Raw genomic sequence first — 27,997 nt, forward strand, 5'->3', positions numbered from 1 at the left:
AACATGAATCCCATTAGAAACAAAAGAAATGTGTTTTGCCTGCTCATTCATGTTTTCTTTAAAAATGGTACAAACTATTAACAATTCTCCAAGGGTATGCAATCTTTTGAGCACAATTGTGTTACTGAATGTTGTGTTTTATCTGGAGTTCTCTTCTAAGGTCCCTTGCACACCGATGGTTTTGATTTGTTTCTGCAACATCCTGACATATGAGACAAAAAGAGAAAAGTGTTGAAAGATGCATTTTCTGCATGTCTACAGCCTATGTACACTTGAAGAAAAGTATACTGCCATATACACAGAGTATAGCCCCCCACCCCACATCTGATCATGCAGAAGAGTGAGCAACAAACGCAATCATGTAGCTGTGTTAATCAAATATGTCAATGAATATATTTACACCGGTATAACCCTGACAGCTTCTAGACATAACTGATAACATAATCACAATAATGGGCTACCACGATTTGTGCTCCTTTATGATGAGAATTAAGTGGTTAATAGCAATGTCATATGTGTTCTCAAGTGATTTATTTCTAACATAAACCATACAGGTATAAATACTGATGAGTACACCTTTTTGTAAAATATGGACATAATCTATAGAGAGGAAAAATCATTTTATTAACTCAATGCCTGTCATTCAGCTTGTGGGCATACAGCATACACAGTAGCACATTAGAGCTATGCCTGAGCTGACAGAGCATGTAACTATATATTTACTATGCTTTCTGTGCATTGCAGATATTTAAATTCTGTTATAAAGCAACATTTCAGGTTTGTATGATTCCCAAATCTAATCAAAATATACATTCATGATACAAAGCATCCTCCCTGGGCTTTTCAGAACTTTGCTTGTTCACTTATGTTCCAAAAAACATGCCATTAGTTGTTGTTGGTCAGATGCAGTTTAGTGTAATTCCTCCATATGATGTGACAGTCATGAATACCCACATACTGCAATTTGTCTTTATCTCACGCTATAGTATTAAAGTAAAGCAAAGCTTCAGTCATTTTTAGGATAGAAGGGTTAAAAGTTCTGCCAGGTGTTTTTGCTGTGTCCCAAGTGGATAGAACTTTATTTCATATCTTGGGTAAAGGATATGAGAGGAATTCTTACAACAGCTTGGACAGCAGCAACAAAAACCTGAAGGTATGGATGGTATGAACTGGATTCACCCTTAGTTCAATTTCACAATGTGGAGTAGAATCTGCATTGTAAAATGTAATGGCTCTACTCAGGCAGCCCTCAAGCACGAAAGGGTCTCAAAAAGCAGCTTGAGCAAGATCCAGAAGTTTAGAGGAAACAAGAGCAACATACTAATGGTTTTTAGAGTATGGTTTATTTCACAATTACATTTTAGAGTGAAAAAAAAGCATTTTGGGTACTGTGCCCTCTTTTATCAGGGCTTGAGATGCAGTTTAGTATAAAAAAGGCATCTCCGAAGAACATATAGGGTATAGTGTACTGTTGTTCCTTCTTTTCAAAGCAGACTTTAGCAACATCTGCTAGCTGCTAAATCCTGTTTTGAAAAGAAGGAGCAAGTTGCACCTATGATCTCTTTGAAGTCTACCATTTTTTCATTTAAATGGCATTTCAATCCCTGATAAAGGCAGCGCTGTACAATGAAATGTGTGCCTTTGATTATCCAGGATTTTTAAAATTAAATAAACACTTCTGGATCCCAAAAAGGTTTGGTACGTCACTCTTATTTCTTCTAAACTCCAGCAATAAAATGCAAATTGGGTTTCTAGCCCTTCTCCATGCTATTCAAAAATTGTGGTTGGGGTTCTACTTTATTAACTTTTCAGTGTAACACTAGAAATTCACTTTAATATGTAAATATAACTCTTAACAAAAAGTTATCTTCTATCTGGTTGCAAATAGTGTATGAATCTCTAATTTTAACTAAGTCCCCCACACAGACTAAACTCGTTATGTGCTGAATAAAACAATATGGAACAATAAACACCAATTTTCGTATACCTGATAGCTAGATCTTTTCAGTACAGTATAACTCTTTGTACAAAACAGTAAACAAAACTATATCAAAATAATATGAAGTGCAACTATATGCAAAACGCTGCATACAAAACAGTTTCGATAATTACCTGTGCAGGAAATTTAAGCAATTATAGATCTATATAAATATATCTAAAGTGTGCTGAAGCAGGAATGGGACATTTCAATTTTATAATGTGTTTTGGCTGTTGCATGTAGCTCATATGTGAGCTTTTGTCCCATTTTTTTTTTTAATATTAAAGAAAAAAATATTTTACATGTTCCAATGACCACATGATAAACAAGCCATAAAGTTCCAACTGCGACTGTTCTACAACTCGCAAAGTTCTCAGTAGATTTAGATCATCGGTAGGTAGCAGAAGGGCACCTTTTCCACTCTAATCAAACCCAGTTTTTTTTCATTCTATATTTGGACTTTTTTCATACTCACTATACACTGCTTTTATATATGTAGCCATATACAATATTAGCAATAACTACTTTCAATAATGAACCTATATGTAAGTACAGAAGAGAGCAACCTGTTGGATTTCAGTCCAGCAGTTATCCCAAAACCTGTTTTGGGGCCCCTTGATTGTCATATATGTAATACATTCTATTTAGAACCACTTTTTTGTGTCTGGAAACCAAATGGTGACAGTCAGTGACACATGTGGCCTAATTTAGGAAGGTGATGAGCACCAGGCTAGGGAATGAACTGGGTTTTTTAAAGCACCAAAAATTATTGACAGCAGCTACCTAAATTATACATTCAGCCCTTGGAATGCCTGAACCAGTTGCTGATGGAACCTTAGGATGTAATAGTACAGAAACAGCTGAAGGTACAAAGCACTGAAGAGTTGGTACTTATGAACATACAATAGCATGATCAGTGTTAAAGTGCTCTGTAAGTCCTGTAAAAGGTGGTTCTTCTTCTTGGAGGTGTTCCCCTGTGCTGATATTTTTGTCACCTTCAGCTGCAGTTTTGTCTGCTTCCCTTCCATCACTCACTGCTTCATCATCTGTCAACCTTTCTTGAGAATGTTGAGTCTTATCAATATCGCCTTCTTTTTCTGCCTCCATGGTTTCTGTGATCCCTTCTACTGTTGGTGGACAATTAGTATTGGTATCACGAATTACTGGTGATCCTTCAATATCTTCTTTCTTCAGCTGGGCCACTACTTCATTGTGGAGGCCATCACTCTGGTTATGATAGATGTTCCCATCTGTTTGGTGATTGATGTGTACCTGTACTGTGTCATCTGTTTTCATTTGCTCTTCGTTCTTCTTGTTTCTGTCTGATTCTTTGTCCTTAGAATTAACTTTTCCTTTCCCTTTTCTTGAGTGCTTGCTGTGCTTTTCATCTTTTGAAAATCTCCAATGAAACTGAAATGAGCAAGAACACAGATTTGTGTAAATTAATGAGGGAAAATTATCAAAGGAACTTTGAGAAATTCATTTAAAAGTGGTTAATTGGAATTTTGCAAATGCCTTTGACCTGTGTCAAGTAATAATAATAATACAAGATACAATAGCAAATAACTAATATGGGACTTTAGTAGGCACCAATATAGACATTCTGTATACAATATATACATTTATTTTTCATACAGGAAACAATTTATACTTCTAAAAAATCTTCTTTGTCCCTCAGGCTGACATATACATACAAATCACATAACTTTATAAATCCTGCCCCTTCCCCCTCCTGCAATATATCACTAATCACAAATTTCTACCCAAAGGTAATCTCAAAGTTATAAATGCGTACAGTGAGCAGAATATTTCTCAATGCATTTTGTAGGCATTTATTGTGAGGATATAAATGCCATGATGATGTCATGGTAAAGCCAGCCAATATTAAAAACCATATGATGTGCATTCAACTGACCAGGGCAAACCAACAGGGTCCCAAAGGATGAAAGAAGAAACCGGAAAGTGGCCATCATCTCATCAAAAAACCCACAAAGCATAGTAGCATAAATATGGTTCTAATTATTCATGTGTACCCAAACCTTACGGTGATGTCAATGGAGTGCAGGGTTAAATGTTGGTAAATGACTGCAGCCCACACCATGACTGAATCCAGGGCCCCACTGTGGTGTTTCTGCCATCATCAGAGACTCCCTGTATTGTAGACAGGTGATCACTCCTCCAAGGGCATATACTACATATAGTATGTATGTAAAACACTGAATATTGGAGAGCAAACTGATTTTGTCCAGATCATGAAACTTTGGCATGGCCTCAGGTATTATTTTTATTTCATGGTACACAATGTTCTTTGTGTTACACAAATAGTAATAGGTACTTTCCATGGTTCTTTACAGATAGGTCATGTGATATAAGCCAAAGCACTTTGCAGATACAAATAATAACATAATGAATGTTATAGTTTACAGGAGAGATGTCAAATCACTCTCCTAATATTTCATATTTTTTAGGGACTAGTAATGGAAGAGCTGACTTTGGTAACCTCTATAAAAAATAAAAAGAGTTTGATATGCGAAGCCAATGGCTGAAGCCTCCTATTGGTCCAACCTAGGCAGCTCCTGTAGGATGTTTATTAAAGTTGCTGCCTTCCTTTATTCTAGCTATAAATTCAATGGGTAGGGTCTGCTGTATCTGGATATGGGATGCTGAGCATGGGATCAGTTTGCTATGCCCTTGGTTATAACATCACTACTTTCTAAACATAGGATATGTTTTAGAAGGTATATTGCATTATATAGTCACATATTTTTAACATAAATCAGAGCAAAATTGTTTTTTTAAAGGCACTGATCACCCAAAACATTTTAAGGGAATTTCAAATGTTAAGCATTATGACAGTTTTGTTCATTAAATAGAACATTTCCATCGGTGAGGAATGTAAGTATAGTGCCACCCTGGTAATATCCTTCTCCAGCTATTTAATATTTACTATTCACTTTCCCAAAACATGCAGCTTAAGCAGATAAATCAGCTGCGTGAATAATATGCAAAATGTGACTTTTTGTCAAAAGTCAACAGCTAAAGCCCTCATTTCCATCAACTGCATGCATGTTATAGGAATGGCAGAGCTATCTTTGACTTGCAGGCTGTCGCTGCTTAATCAGCTCCATAAAATTGTTTCATGGTTTTTCGTCCTTGTCCTCGCCCTACAGCATTTATTCATGTATTTATCACTTATATTTCAAGGTAATTTTCCAAAATGTTGCATGCTGATAGAGTTGAGGGTGCCAGCAACAGATACACATGGCATGTTTCGTAGGTTCAAGAACAACACTTCCTCAGGTTCTGTGAAACTGTATCAATGTATGAACCCACGAAATGCAAGGGTAGGGCGGGAATGAGGGCGGAAAACTGTGAAACTAGTTAATATATTGATAATATATGGGCCATTGATGGCCAAAAGATTATGTATTTTAGGGATCTAATGCTCAAATTTTTAGATGCATAAGAATAAAAAATATGTAAGCTTGACTATAGTGTATGTCTCATATATTATACGGACACCTTAAAAGTCCCATGTATTTTTGGCCTTTTATTGTTCATACTGTGCGGGATGTTGATGTCAAACTCTGCAACTTATATTTAGGATGACTATGGAGAGAGTGACCACAAGGGCAGCAGTAAGAAAATCCAGGATCAGAATCTAAAAGCCTGTTCATTGTAAATTCCAGTCACTTTCAGTTCATTTCAGGAAAATGGGCTACTTTTTGGTGGAAACAGCAGTTAAAAGAATTTTCTGTTTCAATTTATATGCTCCATATTTACTCCTGGTACAACAACACCCATCATGAGATAAACTCATAAGTTAGGATTCCATAATCAGCTCACTACTACCCCGTTAAAAACTAAAGATTGTGCAATTATTCATGATTAAAACTGTAATCATGAATAATTGCAAACCATCTGGCAATGTTAAAAATTTGGTTTGATAAAGCCTTCTTTTTTGCTTCAAAGGCATACTGTATTCTGCTTTTGTTTTCTCCATAGGGAACTAGTGTTTTGTGTGAGACTGAGAAAGTACTAGAAAGACAGTACATAAATTAATGAAGCTCTTTGTGGTTAATTATATATTGCAACATAAAGTAACACCTAAGTCTATGTGTTTCAGACTAAATGCAAATTACAAAAGCATATATTCACTTAGTGTTAATAAATTCCTTCCAAGCTGCAGAGCAAGTGGGTGAATTGGTAACAAGGGAAGATGTTAACAAAAGCACCACAATTAAACAAATCGCACTGTGAAGTCCTAGGTTGCTAATGTGCTATACAAAAGAAATCCAGTACTAAAAGGTTGACCGTTTTTGTCAAAGGTAAAATATATCCAGAAGCAGTCAACTGGATTTCAGCCCAGTACATATAGAAAAACCATGCCTCAAAGCTTTCCACTATCCGGCAGCACTGGGATTATCCACATAGCAATATCATTTGGAAAAGGCCACTCAAACCAGTTTTCTGGCAAGTTCAGATACAGGTTTGCTACAGGTATGCCGTAGCTTCTATTAATATGAAAGTAAACATTAATAACATATTTTCTGAGGGTGACAGCCATGAATTATATCTGCTTAATATGTGGCAAAGCAGCCACAAAAAGTCTCTATGGGAAGCCTTTGTGGCAAGGCCATACAGCTGGAGCGCAGGAGCACTGTCGGCCTGAGGAAGGAGTGCGCAGGCTCCGAACGCAGGCCATATTTGGAGTTCCGGTCCTGAGTGATGCCATCATCTACAGCCTCCCTGTGCCTCTCTGCCACCCCCTGAGCCCTGGAAACCACCGGAGTGTCGGGGATGATGAAGAGGATCACACAGGACAATTAGCATCACCGGACCTATTTTAACCTGACATGCCTGCTTTTATCCTATACTTGTGTGTTTTTAATCATTAAATCTGCTTGCTTTCTAACAGTCTACACTTACAGTGGTGCCGCTGTGTTCTCTCTCTCCTATTTGTGCACTAGAGTGACTTCAAGCTCTGACAGCTGGCTGCCTCCATCTTCAAGACCAATATTCACCCTAAGGCTTACCCATCTTTGAGCTTTCTATTCAGGACAGTGCTAGATCATGTACCTGTAAGCCCCAACTTATATGTATGGACTTTTTTGCATATATATCCACTCATGGTCCATCCGTTATCCCCATATTGCTTTGGGTTAATGTTCTAGTGCTCCCAATCTCCCTCCCCTCTCAACCTATAGTAAGAAGTGACTGAATGAAAATCTTCATGGTGGAATCACCAGGTATAACTTTAATCAAAGTTATAGATTTTAAAATATTTTAAACAGACCCTGCCACCAGACTATTTATTTCATCTTATAAAATTCTATGTTATTTAAACCCATGCTTGTATATATATCCATAAGCCCTGAGACAATAGAGACTAGCTTCTAGATCAGCAATGGGCAAACTACGGCCCGCGGGCCGTATACGGCCCGGCGGACCTTTTAATCCGGCCCGCGGAGCTAGGCTCCTCTCACAGTCCGCCCTGAAGACCGGTGTAGCATGAAAATCTGTCTCCTATGAGGATCTGTCCCCTTCGACGTATCTGCGCATGTGCCGGAGATCGCCGATCGGCTGCTAATGCCTGAATCTGGCACATGCGCAGATACGTCAAGGGGGACAGATCCTCATAGGAGACAGATTTTCATGCTACACTGGAACGGCGCGGGAACACGGCGAGAGGAACGCGCGGAGCAAAGGTAAGTGAATTGACACAGGGGGGACTTGGGGACTTAATATGGGGGATGAATTAATATGGGGAATGAATTAATATGGGGAATGCATTACTATAGGGGGGATGAATTACTATAAGGGGGATGAATTACTATGGGGGATGAATTACTATGGGGGATGAATTACTATATGGGGGATGAATTACTATGGGGGATGAATTACTATATGGGGGATGAATTACTATGGGGGATGAATTACTATATGGGGGATTAATTACTATGCTTACTATGGGGGAATATTACTATACTTACTATGGATGACACATACACATCATTCATCTACTCTTGGTCCGGCCCCCGGGTCCAATATATGAACCCATTGCGGCCCTCAAGTCAAAAAGTTTGCCCACCCCTGTTCTAGATCATAACCCTTTGTATGCACTAACAGTGTTCAAATCTAGTTTACAGTTGATAATAAGACCTGCCAGCACAGTGGGTTTAGTATCACGTTAAAGTGATACTAAACCCACTGCCACAATATTTACTTTATATTATGTTTTTAAATAGTATTATATCTGGATGCATGTCTCACATTTTGAAAGAAAAATCCTAAATTCCTTTGAAATGCCTTGTACACTCTAGTCATGTGACTTTTCCCCCCTAGCTCCATATCACAACGTGCAGTCGATGGGTGGAGCTAGCTAGAAACCTCCATGCAAACCGCAAAGTCAATGCAATACAGTAGCAGCGAGGCTCCCTATGTTCCCACACAGGGAGTCATGACTGATTCCACTCCTTACTTTTCCGGTCTCATGTTTCACACAACGATTTGGGGGCCATTCACAGACTGCTTTTACGAGCAGCTCTGCAATCTGTGAACTGTTCCTAAAGTCTGTGCTTTGTGTGAAACATGAGACCAGCAAACTAGGGAGAGGAATCCCCTGTCATTCATGACTTCTAATAGTGCCGTCCATAGTCCCAACTTCAAAGCCACCCCCTACCTGTCATGTGGGGCAGCTGGAACAGAGATAAGTGAAGGGACTGAAAAGGAGATTTTATGGAGCAAGCACAAGATTGTCCCCATTAGCCACACAATCGGCTGCTATTTTGGGGACAGTGAAAAAAGGAGAGCAGAAAGGCAGGATCAACCAGGTATTTATATAAATATAAAAGATATAAAAAATGAAAAAAGAAAAGATGCACAGTATACATAAAGGACATCATCATAAATTCAAATGTCAAGAGAAACATTTTGGGTTTAGTGATACTTTAACACTCCAGCCCCTTCACAAATATTACACAGAGATGCTAAGTGGGTTTTTTTAGTCTTGGAGCTTTCGGGAAAAAGCATTTATAAAGGTACGCAGAATTTCTAAGTTTTTTAAGTTATGCAATGTGATTTGAAACATGCAACTAATATAAAGTGGGTTTTATCCCAATTTAGCTGCAAATGTTGAAATACACTTTACATGACACTATATAGTATTCTCCTTTACTCCTCCCCTGACAGCCACAAAAAAAGGTTATCTAAGGAGGTAATGGGAGAGGCAGAGGAGCTGGGCCAGCATAGAGAGTAATTAGATACTCCCAGAATAGGAAAGGGCTATTACCAGCAAGGATGGAGGGGCTGTGCTAGGGAACTGACTCTTACTGGGTTGGTCAGATTCTCTAGCAAGTATAACGGAACTTTGAAGGTGAATAAAACATTTTTTATGGAAATGAAAAACGCCACAAGTAAGCATTTGAAAAATTAGATTTTATGGTTATTTTAACTTTTTTTATTTAAGTTGGTGACAGGGTTTCTTCAAAGGTATGATTATCAAAATTTTAATTAGTTTTTTAGTTCTTCCAGTGTGCTTATCACCTTTAGCTGGGGCCACAGTCATCCATTGTGATGTATGGGAGAGGGGGTGGCACACAGAGTAGTTTGGTAATTCCATCATATGTGTATACTTAACAGTACTTTATTTCCTAGGTCAGTGATAAAAGATAAAGAATGTTACCTTTGGCTCTTTCCTCTTATTCTTATGGGGCAGTGCCGGTCTCTGCATGAACACAATCTGCTTGGTAGTGACATTACCGTCCCTGGAAAAGAGATTCATAAATAAGCAATGGATGTCATCAGCCATATTGCAGAGATCCCAAAACCTTACTACTTTCACCATTAACCATTAGCCGGAATTTCCATTTATATGAGATTGATTCCATGCTGAAATGAACGCAATCTGGAATCAAGAATTTCTCTACGAGGATACAAGCAGATGATAATTTATTTCCAAAGTGTGTGCCAACACATGAAGGCCTATCTATATAAATGCAATCAGCTTCCAAAGAACGCGTTACTCCTGAAGAAAATGTTAATAAGCATAAACCATTTCCCGACTACTATGTCAAGTATTACTCAAATACATGAATGGAATTTGACAGGAAACACATCATCTTATTTCCTGCTGGAAATCTATAATTTATATATCACCATTCACATGTCAAGCAAACTGATCATACCCAGCTGAACAGCACAGTCAGAAACATTGTGAAATAAAATATCTGAAATATTCGAAACCAACATTTGAAATGCTAACTATGTAACATAATGTATGTGTTTTCTGTCCTAAATGATAATGGCCACTATGTACCCATAAAACTGTCCGTACCCCCCAGTTTACATACTGTAACTACTATAACCTAAGTGGAGACACCATTGCTCAGTTGTTTTATTACTGGATTACAATAACACTTTTAGATAAATAAATGACCTGTGCATCTGCCATTCTAAGCACATCGAAAGACCTGAAACATGAGGCTTTCAGCGCTATTCTTTGAATCATTCCTTCTTTGCTTTTTCTTCTATGTTCATGAAAAAGTGCAGACATTTTATACAAAACTTTCAACAAAGGTGTTATTTAAAAGACCACCCGGAGACACTTAATGAAATACTTATATTGAGCCCTTCTCCTAAAGTCATCACTGTGGCCTTACCTGGCACTACACAACTTTTGCAGAAAGAAATCTTGGCCATGTCCAGCTCCAATTTAGCTTGGCCTATTCATTCTTATTGATGGTCAATCCATTCTCATATGGGGTCTGTACTCATGGAGGCTCCCTGCCATCTCCAGGAGTATAGACAAGCCATAGGAATGAATGGACCAAGATTTGTGCATGCATGATAAAAACTAGGTGTGGTGTTGAGAACAGATTCACTATAAAAAACTTGGAAGTGTGGCTGAAGGTAAGTATTTTGGTAGTGGGCTGCAACTCAGGAAGGGTGGGGCAATATTTAAAGGACAACGTCCCTAAATGTGAAGTAGTATCTTAAAGTAAACCTGTCTAACAACTAAATTGGTAGTAAGACTGTAAAATAGATACTCAGGGTACCTACAAATACCTTCTGATGTGTGCCTGAATTTATTATTAGAATGTTCACCCACATCCCACCTGGGCATTTCATTCCAGGAAAGAATGTAATCATAGAAATAGCAGAGTTGTAGACTCTACATTTAGGTTCTTTCCCAGAGTGAAATGCATCACAGGGAGCCAGGACTGACTGATACTGGATGCTCTATAATAAAGCCCAACTCCATGATATTAGCAACACATCCCTTCCACTAACATATCTGAATGCCCATTTTAGCCACGGTCATGTGACAGTTCAGATGTCCACATTACTACCTCTGTAATGCTGACACTTTCTTTTGGTGGAGGTGACACTTCCATTGGTCCTCTATTACAGGTTGCTAAGGCAAAAAATCTCTGGGGGTGGTGAGATGCCTAAAAAGATAACGAGCAGGGAAAAATGTCTGGTCCCCAAGGCAGGAAATTAGCTTGGCTCATTGATGAAAATGTGACTATCATCCATTACACTGAAGGGTGGCTTAGGAAGAGGTGTTTGGAATTGATGCACAATGCACTATTTAAATTTCATTTTTGCTTGGAGTTAGGTTATAAACAGTGGTGTTGAAGTTTAGTGTGCAGCACTTTATCCTTGCATGACGTGGAAGTACAGGCATGGATGAACTCAGGAGTAAGCAGTCAGAGGTGTAGAAGTAAGCACCCATGAGTGGAACATTGTTCCAAGATGGCTACATGCTGTGAAGGTAACCTCTTTCCATGTATTTTTTCATTAAATGCTCAGTTTGAATTCTTCATATTTTCTATAGGCTTACTTTTATGCATTTCTCTATAATCCACTGCAGCTACATTTCACACAGTTCCTCATATGTCAAATCTGTGTATTTGCTATATGAATCATGTGCTTTGCAACTTCCACTCTCTCTACTTCAGAATCAAATTACCAAGTCAAAATTCAATGTAATTGGATGAAACACCTTGCCCTGGCACTTTAATATGCCAGGCATACTTTAACTTACAATGAAGGAGTTTGGGACTATCTCTCCTGCATTACCAAGAAGTAAGCAAAAGGGTTCTGAGATAACTGGATTGCTAACAAAAGGGAGCTGGATAAACTGTTGCATTAAAAAACAAAACCTGGATGAAAACCTGAAGCCCTAAGCAGGTAAGCTATGGTCAAGCTAAGATTTTCAAAAAGCAGTTTTGAATTCTAACTTAAAGCGGAGTTCCACTCACACTGTAAAAAAATAAAAGTTAGCAGCTACAAAAACTGTAGCTGCTGACATTTGAAAAACAGCCACTCACCTGTCCCATGATCCCACGGTGTCCTCCCCGTAGCCCGTTTCACCAGCCGGCATCTTCAGTGTGGGCAACCGGTTGTGACAGCTTGCGGATTCACAGCTGGGTGCCCACTGCGCATGTGCGAGTAGCGCTGCACTACCTGAATGGCCCCATAGTCTTCTAGGACCTGTCACGTGTCCCAAAATACTACGGGGAGGGAGGGTGGGAGGACAACTTCCACTTCCAATCGCATAGGTGATTGCAGCGAAAGTGGGAGAGGGTACCTGTCAATTTCGGGTACCCGCTCCCCAAAGGTGCCAATCCTTAATGGGGAGCAGGGGACCAGTCTTTAAAACAGAATTTCCCCTTTTGGGTGGAACTCCTCTTTAAGTATACCTTTAAAGTGGCTTCTGCATTGTTTCATAGTTTGTTTGCCCCCTCTGACCTCTCATATATTCAATTGGTCTAAATGAATAGGGACCTTTCAATCCTAAAGTCATTTTTGAACACAAGGTTGGAATTTTCACCTGTCACTTGTTTCATTGTGTAGTAAATGTTTCCCTATGAAACAAACACTAGGTAATTTTCATAATGGTAACTTCATGCTGATTACCTATTATGTTTTTCTCTGCAGAAAACAAAAAACAACCAGAGGGTTAAAGAACTAAGGCTGGTGTTCCTTGTCACATATTTTAGCACCAGCATGAGGAATATCCTGACAATTATGCTTTCCACTTATAAAAGAGGAACTTCAATTTACCATGTGTTCCCGCTGCCTGTGGATGTTCCCGCTAGCTGACAACTCACAAATGAGTTTAATTTGACCTCTGTCTACCAATAGCAAATTATTCACAAGAATTTGGAACTGTAATGAAACGTATCATTTTTTATTCAAGAGGAATTAGTGTATTTAACAGACATGGTCATACAGATGAGGCTTTTTTATGAGGCTAGTTTTACAGGTCAATTGCTTAGCTAACGATTGTGTCCTTGTAGACAGTGTTAAAATGTGTATGATATAAAGGAAATGCAAAGGTTATGGATATTAGCTGAAAACCCTGCGAGAGTATCCCAAGGTTGCAGGGGCCCTCCACATCAACAGTTATTGAATTAGGCTTCCTTGAAATGCAAAGTCTAAAAGAACATTAGCCTTTCGCCACAAATTATCTATGGATTTGGTTTTCTGGAACTTCCAGTTCACAGTCTACAGGTTTTCCCCACTGGCAAAAGATAATAAGGCTGTTGATGACTGACAAAAAAAGTGAAGAACCACATCAACAGTCAGAGGGAGTCCCAAAAACCCTGCAGGCACAAATGGTTTGGAGCCCAAAGTAACACCTCTCTCTTCTAGGGCCACTTTTCTTAAGATAATTGTTTTCCTGACCCTAACCTGGCTTAGAATATTGCATAGATGTGTAAAAGAAACCTTAAATGATATGGCTGATCCTGTTGATGATGGGAAAAATGTGTGGTCAATACTTTTGAAAGAACAAGCCACCCCTTTGCCTACTATAGGCATGTGCCACCCATGCCTAATGGCAGATCAAGGCCTGGTCAAAGGTGAAAGAAGCAATGACTTGAGCAGGCAGTGATGTATTGCAAGGAGGAACAACCAAGAACAAATAAGAATTGTCAGGGATTGGTGAAAGACACATAAAATCCAGAAGATAGACTAGATCATACCCTCTACAGCAAATGTAACTTCAGATCAGCAAAATAGGAGGAAATATTTTTCTGAAAAACCGTGCCACACAGTTCACAGCAGAATTTATGTTTGATGTCTGGAAATGTCAGAGGCACACTAACACTGGGTATCTGTTGTAATTTGAATGAAGCCCAGCAGATGGAGTTGGTGTGCTCGTAAGAAGAAAGTGCTTGGCAGAAGAGGCAGAGGAGGCCAGACAATGGAGTAAGAACTGCACGGAGAGTAGTAGCATGTGGTTCATTACTTGTAAAATAATGACCTCAACTTAAAAAAAAAAAAAAAAAGAAAAATTGTATGTTTGACATGTAAACACTTAAGTACAAGCTAACACTAGGATCACACTATTGCATGCATCTTGATTTTCTAACATTACAATTAAACTGATAGATCATATTGGGAGAAGACAAGAGCACTATGACTACACAGGCAGATGTGATCATCATAGTTTGCTATCATCTTTATAAAAGCGAAAAAATAGCATAGGTGTGCCTTAACATATTTTGCTATTATGTGAGCGTTAACATTCGTTGTGTTAAGGTTGTCCATTCAAATTTATGGATTGCTAACACACCAATGGACAAAAAATGGACATGCAGTGTATTTTCTAAGACAACGCATCACAACAGGCAGTAGTATCTTGGAAATACAGTATATTGGGTTAGTGTGTTTTTGGGGCCAGGGAAAATGAAAGCAACATGTGCTGTGATAACCCATATGTCACCTCAATGCACTGCACTTGATGGTGGTGGGCCTTTAGTACCGCAAAGTAGGTAATATGGTTCAGTCCAGCACCTGAGAAATCAGTGAAACCCAAACTAAACCAGCAGATCAGCACAAGAAGTAGGGATGAATGAAACCAAGACTTTTCTGGTCCCCAAACTTTGGGTCAAAATCAAGGGATATCCTAGTAATTTTGCTATTTGGCAAAATATATTGGAGTCATTATGAAAGGCAAAGTTATGTTATCACGGCCCTGCGTGGACGATTCATATGCTTGTCTTAGACTTTCCATGCTTATTGTCAAAACCAATAAATATTTTGCAACAGAAAGGCAAAGTTATGATGTTGTGATGTTTTTGGTATTTTCAAAGGGTACAATGGGAATTAAATGGCTCCTGGGGGTTAAGGAACCTCATTTTACTAAACTGAACCTGTTCGTGTGCCAAAAATGGCTGCTCATCAGCCTTATTATTTTACAGATTTTCACAGAAGGAAAAAGAAGACAGTTAAAAAAAGTTAAATCAAAATATGAAAGCAAGAACACACAAATAAATACACAAAAAAGTAAAAACAAAAACACAAACAAAAAGAACACTAAATGAAATTAACCACTTCCTGTCCGGCCTATGTATATAAACGGGAGCAGTGCAGGGGCGGGTGGCCTTTTATAAATGTCCTCCCCACTCCCTGCTTGTGCGCGCTCCATGGGAGCACGCACCGCGATCCGGTGGCCGCTTTGTACACCGATTGTTGTGAGGTCCCGATCATGTGATCACTGATTGGCCAATCAGTGAACACATGAAGAGTAGTAAGCAAGATGCCACTTCTTACATCATTGCTTACTACGTGTGAAATCTGCGAGTGATCACAGAGGTCACATGGTACAAGGCTATTCACAACAGCCTTGTACCATGTGGCAAGCTGTGACCAATCACAGCTCACACAGTATTTCTCAATGGCTGCAAGAATGCAGCCAGAGAGGAGAAATGATTGCTTTTACAGCCTTTATGGGTGTAAAAGCAATCAGTGTAAAAAAAAAAAGATCTTCATCACCCCCCACAAGTAGTACAGTGTCATTATGGTGACACTGTACTGCTAGGGTGACAGTATGTTAATTAAACAAATAAATAAATAATATTTAAAAAAAAAATGTAAAACATTTTTTTTTAAATTATAATTTTTGGTTATAAACTAATTTGGGTTATTTTTTTTTACTAAAAAGATAACTGAATAAATTTTGGCCAAGATTTATGAAGTAAGATTATTTATTTGCTAAATTTTATAAGAAAAACACTTTTTTCAAAAATTTTGGACAAAAAAAATTTAAATCACAGTGGTGAATAAACACCACCAAAATAAAGTTGTATCTGTCTCAAAAAAATGCAAAACAATGCATATGGGTACAGTGTTGCATCACCGCGCAATTGTAATTTAAAGTGTGATAGCACTGAAAGCTGAGAATTGGCCTCGACAGGAAGGGGGTAAAAGTGTCTGGGCTTGAAGTGGTTAAACCTTAAATACACCTCAGCCTATAAAAATAAAAAAAATTTACCGCAGCTTAATGATCAAACTTTGAGAGCACAAAATTTTGGCAATGGCAAAATCACTTGAATACTTGATTCAGAAACATCAAAGCATGATTGTTCTAGGTATCTAGGTAGATACAGATATCATATAAATAGATTTTGTATCTCATATACCCTGTATCGGGGAAGACACTGCCAGAAACCCAAAACTAAAAACTGTACAGAGAAGGGAACATGTTTGTACACTTTGAGTAGTTCCATTTTAAACCATGTTTTCCTTACCTACTATTTTTCACAATAGGTGTTGATAGCACACAAGTCAGTTGCCAGCCATAGACAGCCAGAGAGTTCAGCAGGGGCATGTAGTCTGTCTGTACTTCTAAACCCTGCAAAAACAAATAGAAATTTTCCAGTTCAATATCATAAATCAAGAACGAAGTTTGCAGTGTAAACATTGAGGGAATGAAGATACACTTTGCACTAGCAACACATACACATACCTTCATTTACAAGGAACTGCATAATTAAAATCATATCGACAAATGAGTTAGCAACAAATTCCCAAGTGCCATGTACAGCCCAATGTTTTGAAATCTTCAGACTTCTTTGCAGCACCCCCCTCCCCCAAACCCATATTTATCTTATTATGGATGTATTTCATGTGAAGGCTCCTTATGAGCATAACGGATGATGATGTCACCTAAGCAGATTGATAACATCACCATCTTGTTAGCCGGAGCTAAATAATTTGCAGAAGTATTTTGTCACTACGTTGCTAAAACCAGCCCACAAATACTAATTGGTTGGTTAGTGTGAAAACAAGATTGATCTCTAGGGATGAATCTTAACATACTGGGACAGGCTGTGGACATCAGGGTTAGTAAGTAGCTATGTGCTGTCAACTTACACCCTGGCATAACATGAGATATACAGTATGATTCCTAGCAGCTGAGACTGTAATAGCGCAATAGACATTTCTGTGGTTACAAAGAACACATTAGCTCATACAGTTAAAGTGGATTTGTAATGAAGGTAAGACGTGAGTAAGAGGTGATGGGGAGTATAGCAGTAAATCCAGACTCCTCATAACTTTAAAAGTAATGCACAATATCTTAAACTCAGCTAATATATGGCGTATAAATACACATAAGACCCCAAGATGACCATTAGCTAACACGTCAGCATTATTTAATACAAAGTTCTTGTTCTAAATGTCTAAACTGAAGAACAAACATGTCAAATACTGCAGATTACCAGTCCAGCTATGTAAATAAAGGAAACTGAGATAGCTAAAAAAAAAGTGTGCGTGTACCCCCATAATTCATACCAGACCCTTCAGGGCACTTTTTTTTGTAAGGGCAAAAGCACCTTGTGTCCATGTTGATGAGGACAAGGGCCTCTTTCCCGCAGCCCTGGCCGGTGGCTGTCGGGGTCTGGAAACAAGGGTCTTATTCTGGAAGCCTCCTTTAATAAAAAGAGTGCCCTCAGATACTAGCCCACTTCCTGTGTAAATGAGTAAAGGGTACATAGTTCTCCTACTCATTCACAAAAAAAAAATACGTGAAAAGACAGAGTCCTTCAAGAAAGAAAAAAATAACAATGTTTCACTATGTACATCAGTCAGTCAGTCAACATACCTCCTAATTGTCTGAGATGGAAAACAAGGACACGTAATAGGCAAACATTTGTAGGCCAAGGACATTACATATAGAATTAATACAAAAAAAAAAAGACTGGTTAAACCCACAATTACTTTTTTATCACGATTATTCCTTTATAATGACTTTTTAAATTTAAGTTTAAAGTTAGAAAATGGATGAAAGTTTTGTCACTGTACATTTAAAATAGCATATTTTTATAGAGGTCTATACATTGGCTCCAAATGAGGGGCAAATAAGGAGGAAAGTGGAACAGAGGGATTTGTTCCAAAAGAGGGTAAGTCCCTCTAAATCAGGGACAGTTGGGAACTACGAATAATGTCGTCCAGCGAAGTAGATCCACATCAAACATGATGCCCAATGCCCACTGAAAAAAAAAAAGCCACATGCTGACACATGTCTGTTTCTGTCCTTCCACTCCCACTGACTGACAGGTCCAGTTGTTATAAACAAAGGGGTGGGGTCTTCCAGGTGATGTCATTGACTATAAATGGACTATATTTTATTTATTTCAGGTATTTATATAGCGCTGTCAATTTACGCAGCGCTTTACATATATATTGTACACTCACATCAGTCCCTAACCCTCAAGGGGTGTACAATCTAAAGTCCCTAACTCACATTCATACATACACATACTAGGGTCAATTTAAACAGGAATCAATTCACCTACCAGCATGTCTTTGGAGTGTGGGAGGAAACCCACTCAGCACAGGGAGAACATGCAAACTCCAGGCAGGTGGTGCCGTGGTTGGGATTTGAACCAACGACCCTAGTACTGCCAGGCGAAAATGCTACCCATTTAGCCACTGTGCTGAACATGCCCTTATGTAGTCAATGGCCCTTCTGCTATAGGAGACAGAGGCAAAGAGGTGGCTTTTTCTTGTAAAAGTATTGGACACATACTGTATTTTTACTATCATACACAGGAACAATCACATGATATAAGGTTATTGACAAATCAACACAGTATTCACCAGCAGCACAGAGCATCACAGTCGCTATGTGCATTTTGCATGAAAAGGTGAACTTGCCCTTTAAGTACCAATCCTTAAGTGCTGACACCAAATCAATCATAGGGACCAATGACACTTCACTCTCTTCATATTGCACAATCAGTGCAAGATAATTCTGAATGATTGCTGTCAGTTACTGTACTTAAGAATTACCTCTTAAAATGGAACTTTAGGCTGGCCCCTTTTGCAGGTATAGCTACAATATGTAAAACATTAAAAAATAAGTGCATATACTGTTTGAAACCCAGTAATACACTGTCTCACCCTGCTCTGCACAGGCTCAGTTGCTCTCTATTTTTCGGCACTGTGCCGAATGTACAGAGGTCGATCTAATGACAGCCTGAAGATTTACTACTGTTCAGGGGCTCTTGGCTTCAGAAAAATGGCAGCCTCCGGAAAAAAGAAGCAGAACAATGCTGGAGGCAATTTACAACACACACTAATTTTGGTAGCATAATTATTAATGTGGAATGTATGTTCCTTGCTAAAGAACATTATTATACAGGTGAAACTCGAAAAATTTGAATATTGTACAAAAGTTCATTTATTTCAGTAATGCAACTTAAAAGGTGAAAATAATATATGAGATAGACTCATTACATGCAAAGCAAGATAGTTCAAGCCGTGATTTGTCATAATTGTGATTATTATGGCTTACAGCTCATGAAAACCCCAAATCCACAATCTCAGAAAATTAGAATATTACATGCAATCAATAAAACAAGGATTGTACATAGAACAATATCGGACCTCTGAAAAGTAGAAGCATGCATATGTACTCAGTACTTGGTTTGGGCTCCTTTTGCAGCAATTACTGCCTCAATGCGGCGTGGCATGGAAGCTATCAGCCTGTGGCCCTGCTGAGGTGTTATGGAAGACCAGGATGCTTCAATAGCGGCCTTCAGCTCTTCTGCATTGTCTGGTCTCATGTCTCTCATCTTTCTCTTGGCAATGCCCCATAGATTCTCTATGGGGTTCAGGTCAGGCGAGTTTTCTGGCCAATCAAGCACAGTAATCCCATGGTCATTGAACCAGGTTTTGGTGTTTTTGGCAGTGTGGGCAGGTGTCAAGTCCTGCTGGAAAATGAAGTCAGCATCCCCATAAAGCTCATCTGAGGAAGGAAGCATGAAGTGCTCCAAAATCTCCTGGTAGACGGCTGCATTGACCCTGGACTTAATGAAGCACAGTGGAGCAACACCAGCAGATGACATGGCTCCCCAAATCAACACAGACTGTGGAAACTTCACATTGGACTTCAAGCATCTTGCAGTGTGTGCCTCTCCATTCTTCCTCCATACTCTGGGTCTTTGGTTTCCAAATGAGATGCAAAAATTGCTCTCATCAGAAAAGAGGACTTTGGACCACTGAGCAACAGACCAGGTCTGTTTTTCTTTAGCCCAGGTAAGATGCTTCTGATGTTGTTTGTTGTTCAGGAGCAGCTTGACAAGAGGAATACGACATTTGAAGCCCATGTCCAGGATCCGTCTGTGTGTGGTGGCTCTTGATGCACTGATTCCAGCCTCAGTCCACTCCTTGTGAAAGTCCCCAACACTTTTGAATGGCCTTTTCCTGAGAATCTTTTCCAGGCTGCGGTCATCCCTGCTGCTTGTGCACCTTTTTCTTCCACACTTTTCCCTTCTACATAACTTTCTATTAATGTGCTTTGATACAACACTTTGGGAACATCCAACTTCTTTTGCAATTACCTTTTGAGGCTTTCCCTCCTTATGGAGGGTGTCACTGATGGTTTTCTGCACAACTGTCAGGTCAGCAGTCTTTCCCATGATTGTGATTCCTACTGAACCAGATTGAGAGACCATTTAAAGGCTCAGGAACCCTTTGCAGGTGTTATGGCTTAATTAGCTGATTAGAGTGGGACACTTTGAGCCTAGAATATTGCACCTTTTCACAATATTCTAATTTTCTGAGATTGTGGATTTGGGGTTTTCATGAGCTGTAAGCCATAATCATCACACTTATGACAAATCACGGCTTGAACTATCTTGCTTTGCATGTAATGAGTCTATCTCATATATTAGTTTCACCTTTTAAGTTGCATTACTGAAATAAATTAACTTTTGCATGATATTCTAATTTTTTGAGTTTCACCTGTATATCAAGTTGTTATGGGTAATGTTGTGCTTTAAGAAAAAGAATGGGCCGAGTACATCTTTAGTCAGACCATAAGGACCCTTTACACTAATGTGATTATGATACATTTTTCATGTGCTTATGTGCTGTTTATGGTCCTTTCACACTAATGCACTTTTGTTACATTCCCATTGACTTATAACAGAAGGTGCCTTTTTTGTGTGTTTTTGAAAAACTGCACCAAAGATGAAGCATGCATGATTTTTCAAAGTGCAGCGCACCTGCAGTATATGCACAGTTACATAGGATTTAATGGGGTATAGTTTTCATGCATTTTTGTCGCCCTGGTAAAAGCACACCAGTGTGAAAAAGGTCTAAGCAAGAGCACACTGACAACTCATTGTTCCAAAATTGCTGCTGTTTGCCCACACCTCACCCAAATTAAATTAGTACCTTTTAAGAGAACAGCTTGCTTTTCATTGACATCATTTATTGTGAAAAATAAGCCAAACTACACAAAGATGGTTTTGCAGGATTTTAGTGAACAATAACAACTATTTCAGTACAGATTAACCATTAATCAGATTGATTTTTAACAAAAGCTAAAACACGCTGCATTTTCCAAAGAGTCAATACGCTGTTATTTACCGTGTAAGTTAAAGACAAAAAATATTGATTGTATTGTGAAATGGCATCTGGAAATGTATTTTCACCCTTTTCAACCCACCAGACAAAGTATTAAAATTGTAGAGATTTAATTCAGGTCTAGACTGGTTTCTGTTCACATTGCCTAGCCAAGACAAATATTAAAAAGACACTAAATGTCACAGATAAGCTAAGGTTGCTACTAAAAAAAGATAAGAAGAAAACTCCTTTGATGCTTGTACATGCCACCTGCATTTTTCAGTTGAGAACAGCTTATGTGGCCATACACTAGTAGGTTTTTTAACGAGAATATTTGTACAAACATTCATATGCAAATGTTTGTACATTTGATGAATGCACGAATGCCTTTTAAAATTTTCACTTGCTTTTAATATTCAGTTTTAAAATGAATGCAATTCCTGAATGAAAGCCACATACACTGAAAGAAGTGTCAGAATAGGCTTGGAAGCAATAGGTTAATGTGAAAATCTCCAAACAAAAATCTATACATGTTTGGCCAGCATTACATCACAAATCTAATGGTGTACTACTTTTACATTCCATTCTGCTTCTTTCTCAGTCTGACCCCACTAATGATTAGCAAATTGAATGAACATTCTTAAAACTAAAGTTTTCAGAAATTCTACTAGTATATGCTCTTATTGCACATGCCCCTAATTTATTTGAGAAAAACCCTCCATCCTGTTCCTTTGAATTTTCTTGTCACTGTGGTTGAAAACAAATGTTGATTTGACCCCACTAACAATTAGACGATTAAACAAATGTTCTAAACTCCTTCCCCAAAAGGACATACCCGTCCTCTAGTTGACTAGGTTTTTCCCAGGAAGATGCATGCAGCTACAGGCATCATCCCTGTAATGTTGTTTTCAGTCAGTGATTCCCTAAAATATAAAAGCCATCCTAGCGGCTAAGTAGCCACCTTCCGTGGCTCTCTCTGGCTCTCTTACCCCACCAGGAGACCCGAGTGTTCAGCTGATGGTTGCACCAGCTTACCATAGAGGTGTTTAGAGACCTGATTGTTTCCAATCATCTTTGTGGTTTTAGAAACCAGAAGCAGCCTGTATATGTCAATTCCAGTTTCAGTGTTTTGTTTACAAGCTATTGCTAGCTTGTACAAGCATGGGATCAGACTGATCTTGGTTTGATCTGATGCTGTCAAAGTCAGAGGAGACATTTGGGATCTAATAGACCCCAGATTTCTCAGTGAGGAGGACCTGTTGCTGCTGATTGCTGTCACAAAGGATGTTTACATTCCTTGTGACTGCAATATAAATTATAAAAAAAATTCCATTCTGTTCCTTCCTCAATCTGACCATACTAATGATTAGAAAAGTGAATGAACATTCTTTAAATCAAAGTTTTCAGAAATTCTACTAGTGTATGGCCAGCTTTGATACCTAATATTCCCAATACGTATCCTAATTAGGTTTGTCACCTGACCAGTAGTAGGAATATATTAATAGCAAAAAGATCATAAAGCTGGTTCAATAAGCGGACCATGCAGTAAAATTCAAAGTATGCAATGATATATCAGGGTGCCTTCCAGCAAGATCCTGGAGAATGTGGAGTAACCTGAATCTCTCAAGAGGACAGTCCAGCACAGTGGAGGAGAATCTTCTTGCAAGATTTGAGGTACTCGGCATTCCCTGAGATCTTGTCAGAAGGATAGATGGAAGGATCCCACAGCAAGCAGTATTGTGCATAAAGTAGCAGAGCCAAGTGTGAAATAACTGTACCTTGTACAAATTAACCACACAGTAATGAAGTGAAATAAAACTGCTCTTTGTCACATGCATTCATTTCCTAACATGTCCTGAAACAATTATTAATTTCCTATCTCCATATACTCCATATTCACTACATATGTGTCATATCTACACTATATTGCCAAAAGTACTGGGACACCTGCCTTTACATGCACATCAAATTTAATGGCATCCTAATCTTAGTTGATAGGGTTCAATATTGAGTTGGCCAACCCTTTGCAACTATAACAGCTTCAACTCTTCTGGGAAGGCTGTCCACAAGGTTTAGGAGTGTGTCTATGGGAATGTTTGTCCATTCTTCCAGAAGCGGATTTGTGTGGTCAGGCACTGATGTCGGACGAGAAGGCCTGGCTCGCAGTCTCTGCTCTAAGTCATCCCAAAGGTGTTCCATCGGGTTGAGGTCAGAAATCTGTGCAGGCTAGTCAAGTTCCTCCACCCCAAACTTGCTCATTCATGTCTTTATGGACCTTGCTTTGTGCACTTGTGCGCAGTCATGATAGAATAGGAAGGGGCCATCCCCAAACTGTTCCCACAAAGTTGGGAGCATGAAATTGTCCAAAATGTTTTGGTATGCCAACGCCTTAAGAGTTCCCTTCACTGGAACTAAGGGACCAGGCCCAACCCCTGAAGAACAACCCCACACCATAATCCCCCCTCCACCAAACTTTACACTTCGCACAATGAAGTCAAGTAAGTACCGTTCTCCTGGCAACTACCAAACCCAGACACGTCCATCGGATTACCAGACAGAGAAGCGTAAATGGTCACTCTGGAGAACACATCTACACTGCTCTATAGTCCAGTGGCAGCGTGCTTTACATCACTGCATCCGACGCTTTGCATTGCACTTGGTGATGCAAGGCTTGGATGCAGCTGCTTGGTCATGGAAACCCATTCCATGAAGCTCTCTATGCACAGTTGTGCCAATCTGAAGGCCACGCAGAGTTTGAAGGTTTTTAGCTATTGACTTTGTAGACAGTTGGTGACTTCTGCGCACTTTGTGCTTCAGCATGTGCTGACTCCGCTCTGTCATTTTACGTGGCCTACCACTTCATGGCTGAGTTGCTGTTGTTCCCAGTTGCTTCCACTTTGCTATAATACCACTATCAGTTGACTGTGGAATATTTAGTAGCAAGGAATTTTCATGGATGGACTTATTGCACAGGCAGCAACCTATCACGGTACCATGCTTGAATTCACTGAGCTCCTGAGAGCAACCCATTCTTTAACAAATGTTTGTAGAAGCAGTCTGCATGCCTAGGTGCTTGATTTTATACACCTGTGGCCATGGAGGTGATTGGAACACCCGAATCCAATGATTTGGAGGGGTGTCCCAATACTTTTGGCAATATAGTGTATATTTCAGTCGAGGAAGGGAGAAAAATGATAGCAGGTCCCAGGGATACGCAGTCCATTTAAAGACAGACCCTTTCCCCATTAGTCTGAACATGAAATCTGCCAGTGTATGGTCAACCTAATTAACTGAGTCAAAGAGCTGCTTAACAATACAACCACTGTACAATCTATTTTAGAAGAGAAATAAATAGGCCCTTGGCCATGTATTGATCTCTAGATATCAGCCATAAAATCCAAACCCCAGGAAAACAAAGGGTAACCCACTCAATCCATATTATTGAAGGGTACATAACACCAAGTAAATCCAGAACTTCCAACATCGAAACGCCAGCACCCACAGCAGCCATTCTTGGAAATAACCTTTATTAAAACTAATGCAGAGGATAAAATCAGATCTTAGCTTTCATGTTTCTGACGTTGCTGGCCTTTGTCATTGCAGTTAGGACTAAGGCCAGCAACAGCTAAAATGTACAAACTAAGATCTGATTTTATCCCGTTGATGATTTGAATAAAGGTTATTTCAAAGAACGACTGCTGTGGATGTTGGCTTTTTGATAATAAATCCCTACAACCCGGAGACATTTCTTTATAGATCAGCTGGTAATATGTATCTGCTGAGCTCTGAAGAGTATCACTCAGACTCCGGCTGTCACTTTGTAGGACTTGACAAAAACAGTCTAATGTCTACCAGGTGCTTAAAGCTGTGCTGTTATATATTTGTGCTATGTGTTTGTTGTTATGATGTCTTTCTTGCTATGATGTATGTACTCTTACTGCATATGGCCCTAATGTGTACTCTGACTGTGTATTCTTGTCACTTTTTCTGTTTGTGTGCTATGACTGTGTGTGTTCTGTCTTTGCTACTTTAGTCACTAACCTGGAAAAGGCATTCACATTAGTAAAACTGCATCAGGACCTTCCAACCTGCATAGTTCTATGTCAGGGACGCAGAAAGTATTGGAGCTACTGCACCAGCATACAAGCCAGACAACTAGAAATTTTAGAAGAATAATTTACCAATGGCAACATCTATATTCTCCCACTACAAGTTTCCTTTTAATGCTATATTTCTGTAAATATTATCCACAAAATTGCATTATAACCCTGATATACCAGGTAATGTCTTTTCAAGACCTAATAATATGAAACAAGCTACTGCAAACTTATTCTGTATCAAATGTATTATATTGTCAAAACAGCAGCTAGAAATACTGTAGCTGCTGACTTTTGAAAATAGGACACTTACTTGTCCAAGGAAGCAGCGCAGCCTTCATCCAGGCCAGTTCTTTGCTGGTTGGTGCTGGCATGTTTACAAAGGGAAGCCAGCTGTGAAACTACAAATAGTCACACTTTCCTCTGCACATGCAAGAGCTGGGCTGCGCTTTGTGAATGGTCCCACGGCCTCCTGGGACCTGTTACGTGTCCCAGAAAGTTGCAGATGGGGGGGGAAGAACTTCCGCTGTGATCTCCTAGGCAGTCGTGGTGGGAGTGGGTACCTGTAAAACTAGGTATCCCCCCCCCCAAAAAAAAAAGCAGAAGAGGAGGGGGGAATCCAAGACTTCACTTTTAGGGTGAATTTCTGCTTTTAGGTCCTGAAACCTAGGAATGTCTATCCATCCTGTGTGTAAAAAACACAACATCTGTTTACTAAGTTAACAATTCTGTCACTTCTAGACCTTTCCATCTTCTACGCTTCTTCTATTACCTATCCCTCTTTGCATTGTCCCGGCCCAGATACTCTCAAGCTCAGTTGAAATGGATCTCACCAGACCTCCCCTTTGATGAGCAAGATTGCAAGAATTTGAACACATTTACAGGAAATCTGTTATTTCTTCCAAAAAATAAAAAGATCCAACTGAAGTTCTTTTATCATACTGTAGCTATTTCACTCTGGTTAGGCTGCACCGACTGGGTCTTCCCAAAATGGCAATCTGCTTTAGGTAACGTAATTACATTACTGTTACTTTGATTTGTGCCCTATATCTTCTATGTCTTATTGGTTGCTACCTGTTGCACCACCTTTATGTTGTTGCTGCTACTGTTTTGTACATTTCTGTCTGACTGTAAAAGACATTAAATGGTTTTGTTTTTTTTTCCTTTTCTTTCTTTTTGGGCTAATTGCTGCCTTGTTGTACTCTTTTTTTTGGGGTATGTTTTGTATGGTTAAACTTCAATAAAAATATCTTATAAAAAAAAGGAAAGTTCCGAGTTTTGGACAGTGGCAGGAGTTGAACTAGTTCTGTAGTAGTACGTATTATAATAATACATATTTTTGTCATGAATTGTGCATGGGACAACACCACCATCACTTCAGTTACTACTTTATGAAGAAAAATGTCTCTGCCAACCAAAAAGTAAATGTCTCGTATTTCTCAGCTGGCAGGGGCCGGCTGGTGATGCAGAACAACATAAGTCACTTAGATGTTCGCCAGACATTACAAATTAGAGATATTTTTCAACTGCAAGAGATAGAATATATCAGTTTTATACTTCAGGCTTCTCTTACTAAAAAGTGAAGAGAACTACATATCAAACTAAGAATCTAATAAATTATTATTCCCTGTGTGTGCGTTAGAAAAGGCACAGTCACCTTGTCTATTCCCTCTGACCACTTCATACCATCTCTCCAGAGCCCCCACCGCATCTTCCTCTGTTACCACTACAGAATGGTGACATCTATGTGGCTGTGTCCAGACCTAGAGATTGGCCGCTAGCATTGCACCATGGGGGGGGGGTTACACGCACCTCCATGGCCAGCAGCCACCTTCTAATTACTGGCCCTTGCTGCAAAGAGGTAACAGACTACCTCAATGGCATAGTCTACCATTCAAATAATTGCCTGACAAAAGGGATAGAGCGTATACAACAGGGTATGGCAAGGGCAATGTGATGGTCTATTGCAGGCCTGAGCTCAATGAGTGGTTTTATCAGCCAAGACCCAGGTTTATGTGGCCAGTCCACAAATTTGAGGTAGAAATTTACTCTCCTGGGGTGAATGCAACAATCCTGAATAGAGGCAATCTCTTCCTTCACAGTCACTGTAAATATGGTTTACAAATGCACGATACAAGACCATTTTAAGAAGTCAGCTTGTTAGAAGAAATTAAAAGCAGCTGGGAATTAGCTAAATTCTATGTTTCTGAGTAAAGCATTTAATAAATCTGGGCATATAGAGCGCTGTACAAAAATAAATGTGTGAATCATG

At 39.2% G+C, this 27,997-nt stretch overlaps 1 protein-coding gene across 1 annotated transcript in view; it reads right to left on the minus strand.

Annotated features, from left to right (window-relative positions):
* Positions 1 to 601: 601 nt before the first annotated feature.
* Positions 602 to 27,997, minus strand: part of RFTN1 (raftlin, lipid raft linker 1) — a 463,107-nt gene continuing 435,711 nt past the window's right edge. The window contains exons 8-10 of the mRNA XM_089660005.1: positions 16,522 to 16,625; positions 9,663 to 9,744; positions 602 to 3,388 (exon numbers count right to left, since the gene is read on the minus strand). Of these exons, the coding sequence (XP_089516131.1) occupies positions 2,870 to 3,388; positions 9,663 to 9,744; positions 16,522 to 16,625 (705 nt within the window). The 3' untranslated portion in view covers positions 602 to 2,869. The remainder of the gene's footprint in view (positions 3,389 to 9,662; positions 9,745 to 16,521; positions 16,626 to 27,997) is intronic.

Source organism: Staurois parvus, unplaced genomic scaffold (genome assembly GCF_062004578.1).
Source record: "Staurois parvus isolate SC_StPar_1 unplaced genomic scaffold, SC_StPar_1.0 ptg001194l, whole genome shotgun sequence".
Taxonomy (NCBI): Eukaryota; Metazoa; Chordata; class Amphibia; order Anura; family Ranidae; genus Staurois; species Staurois parvus.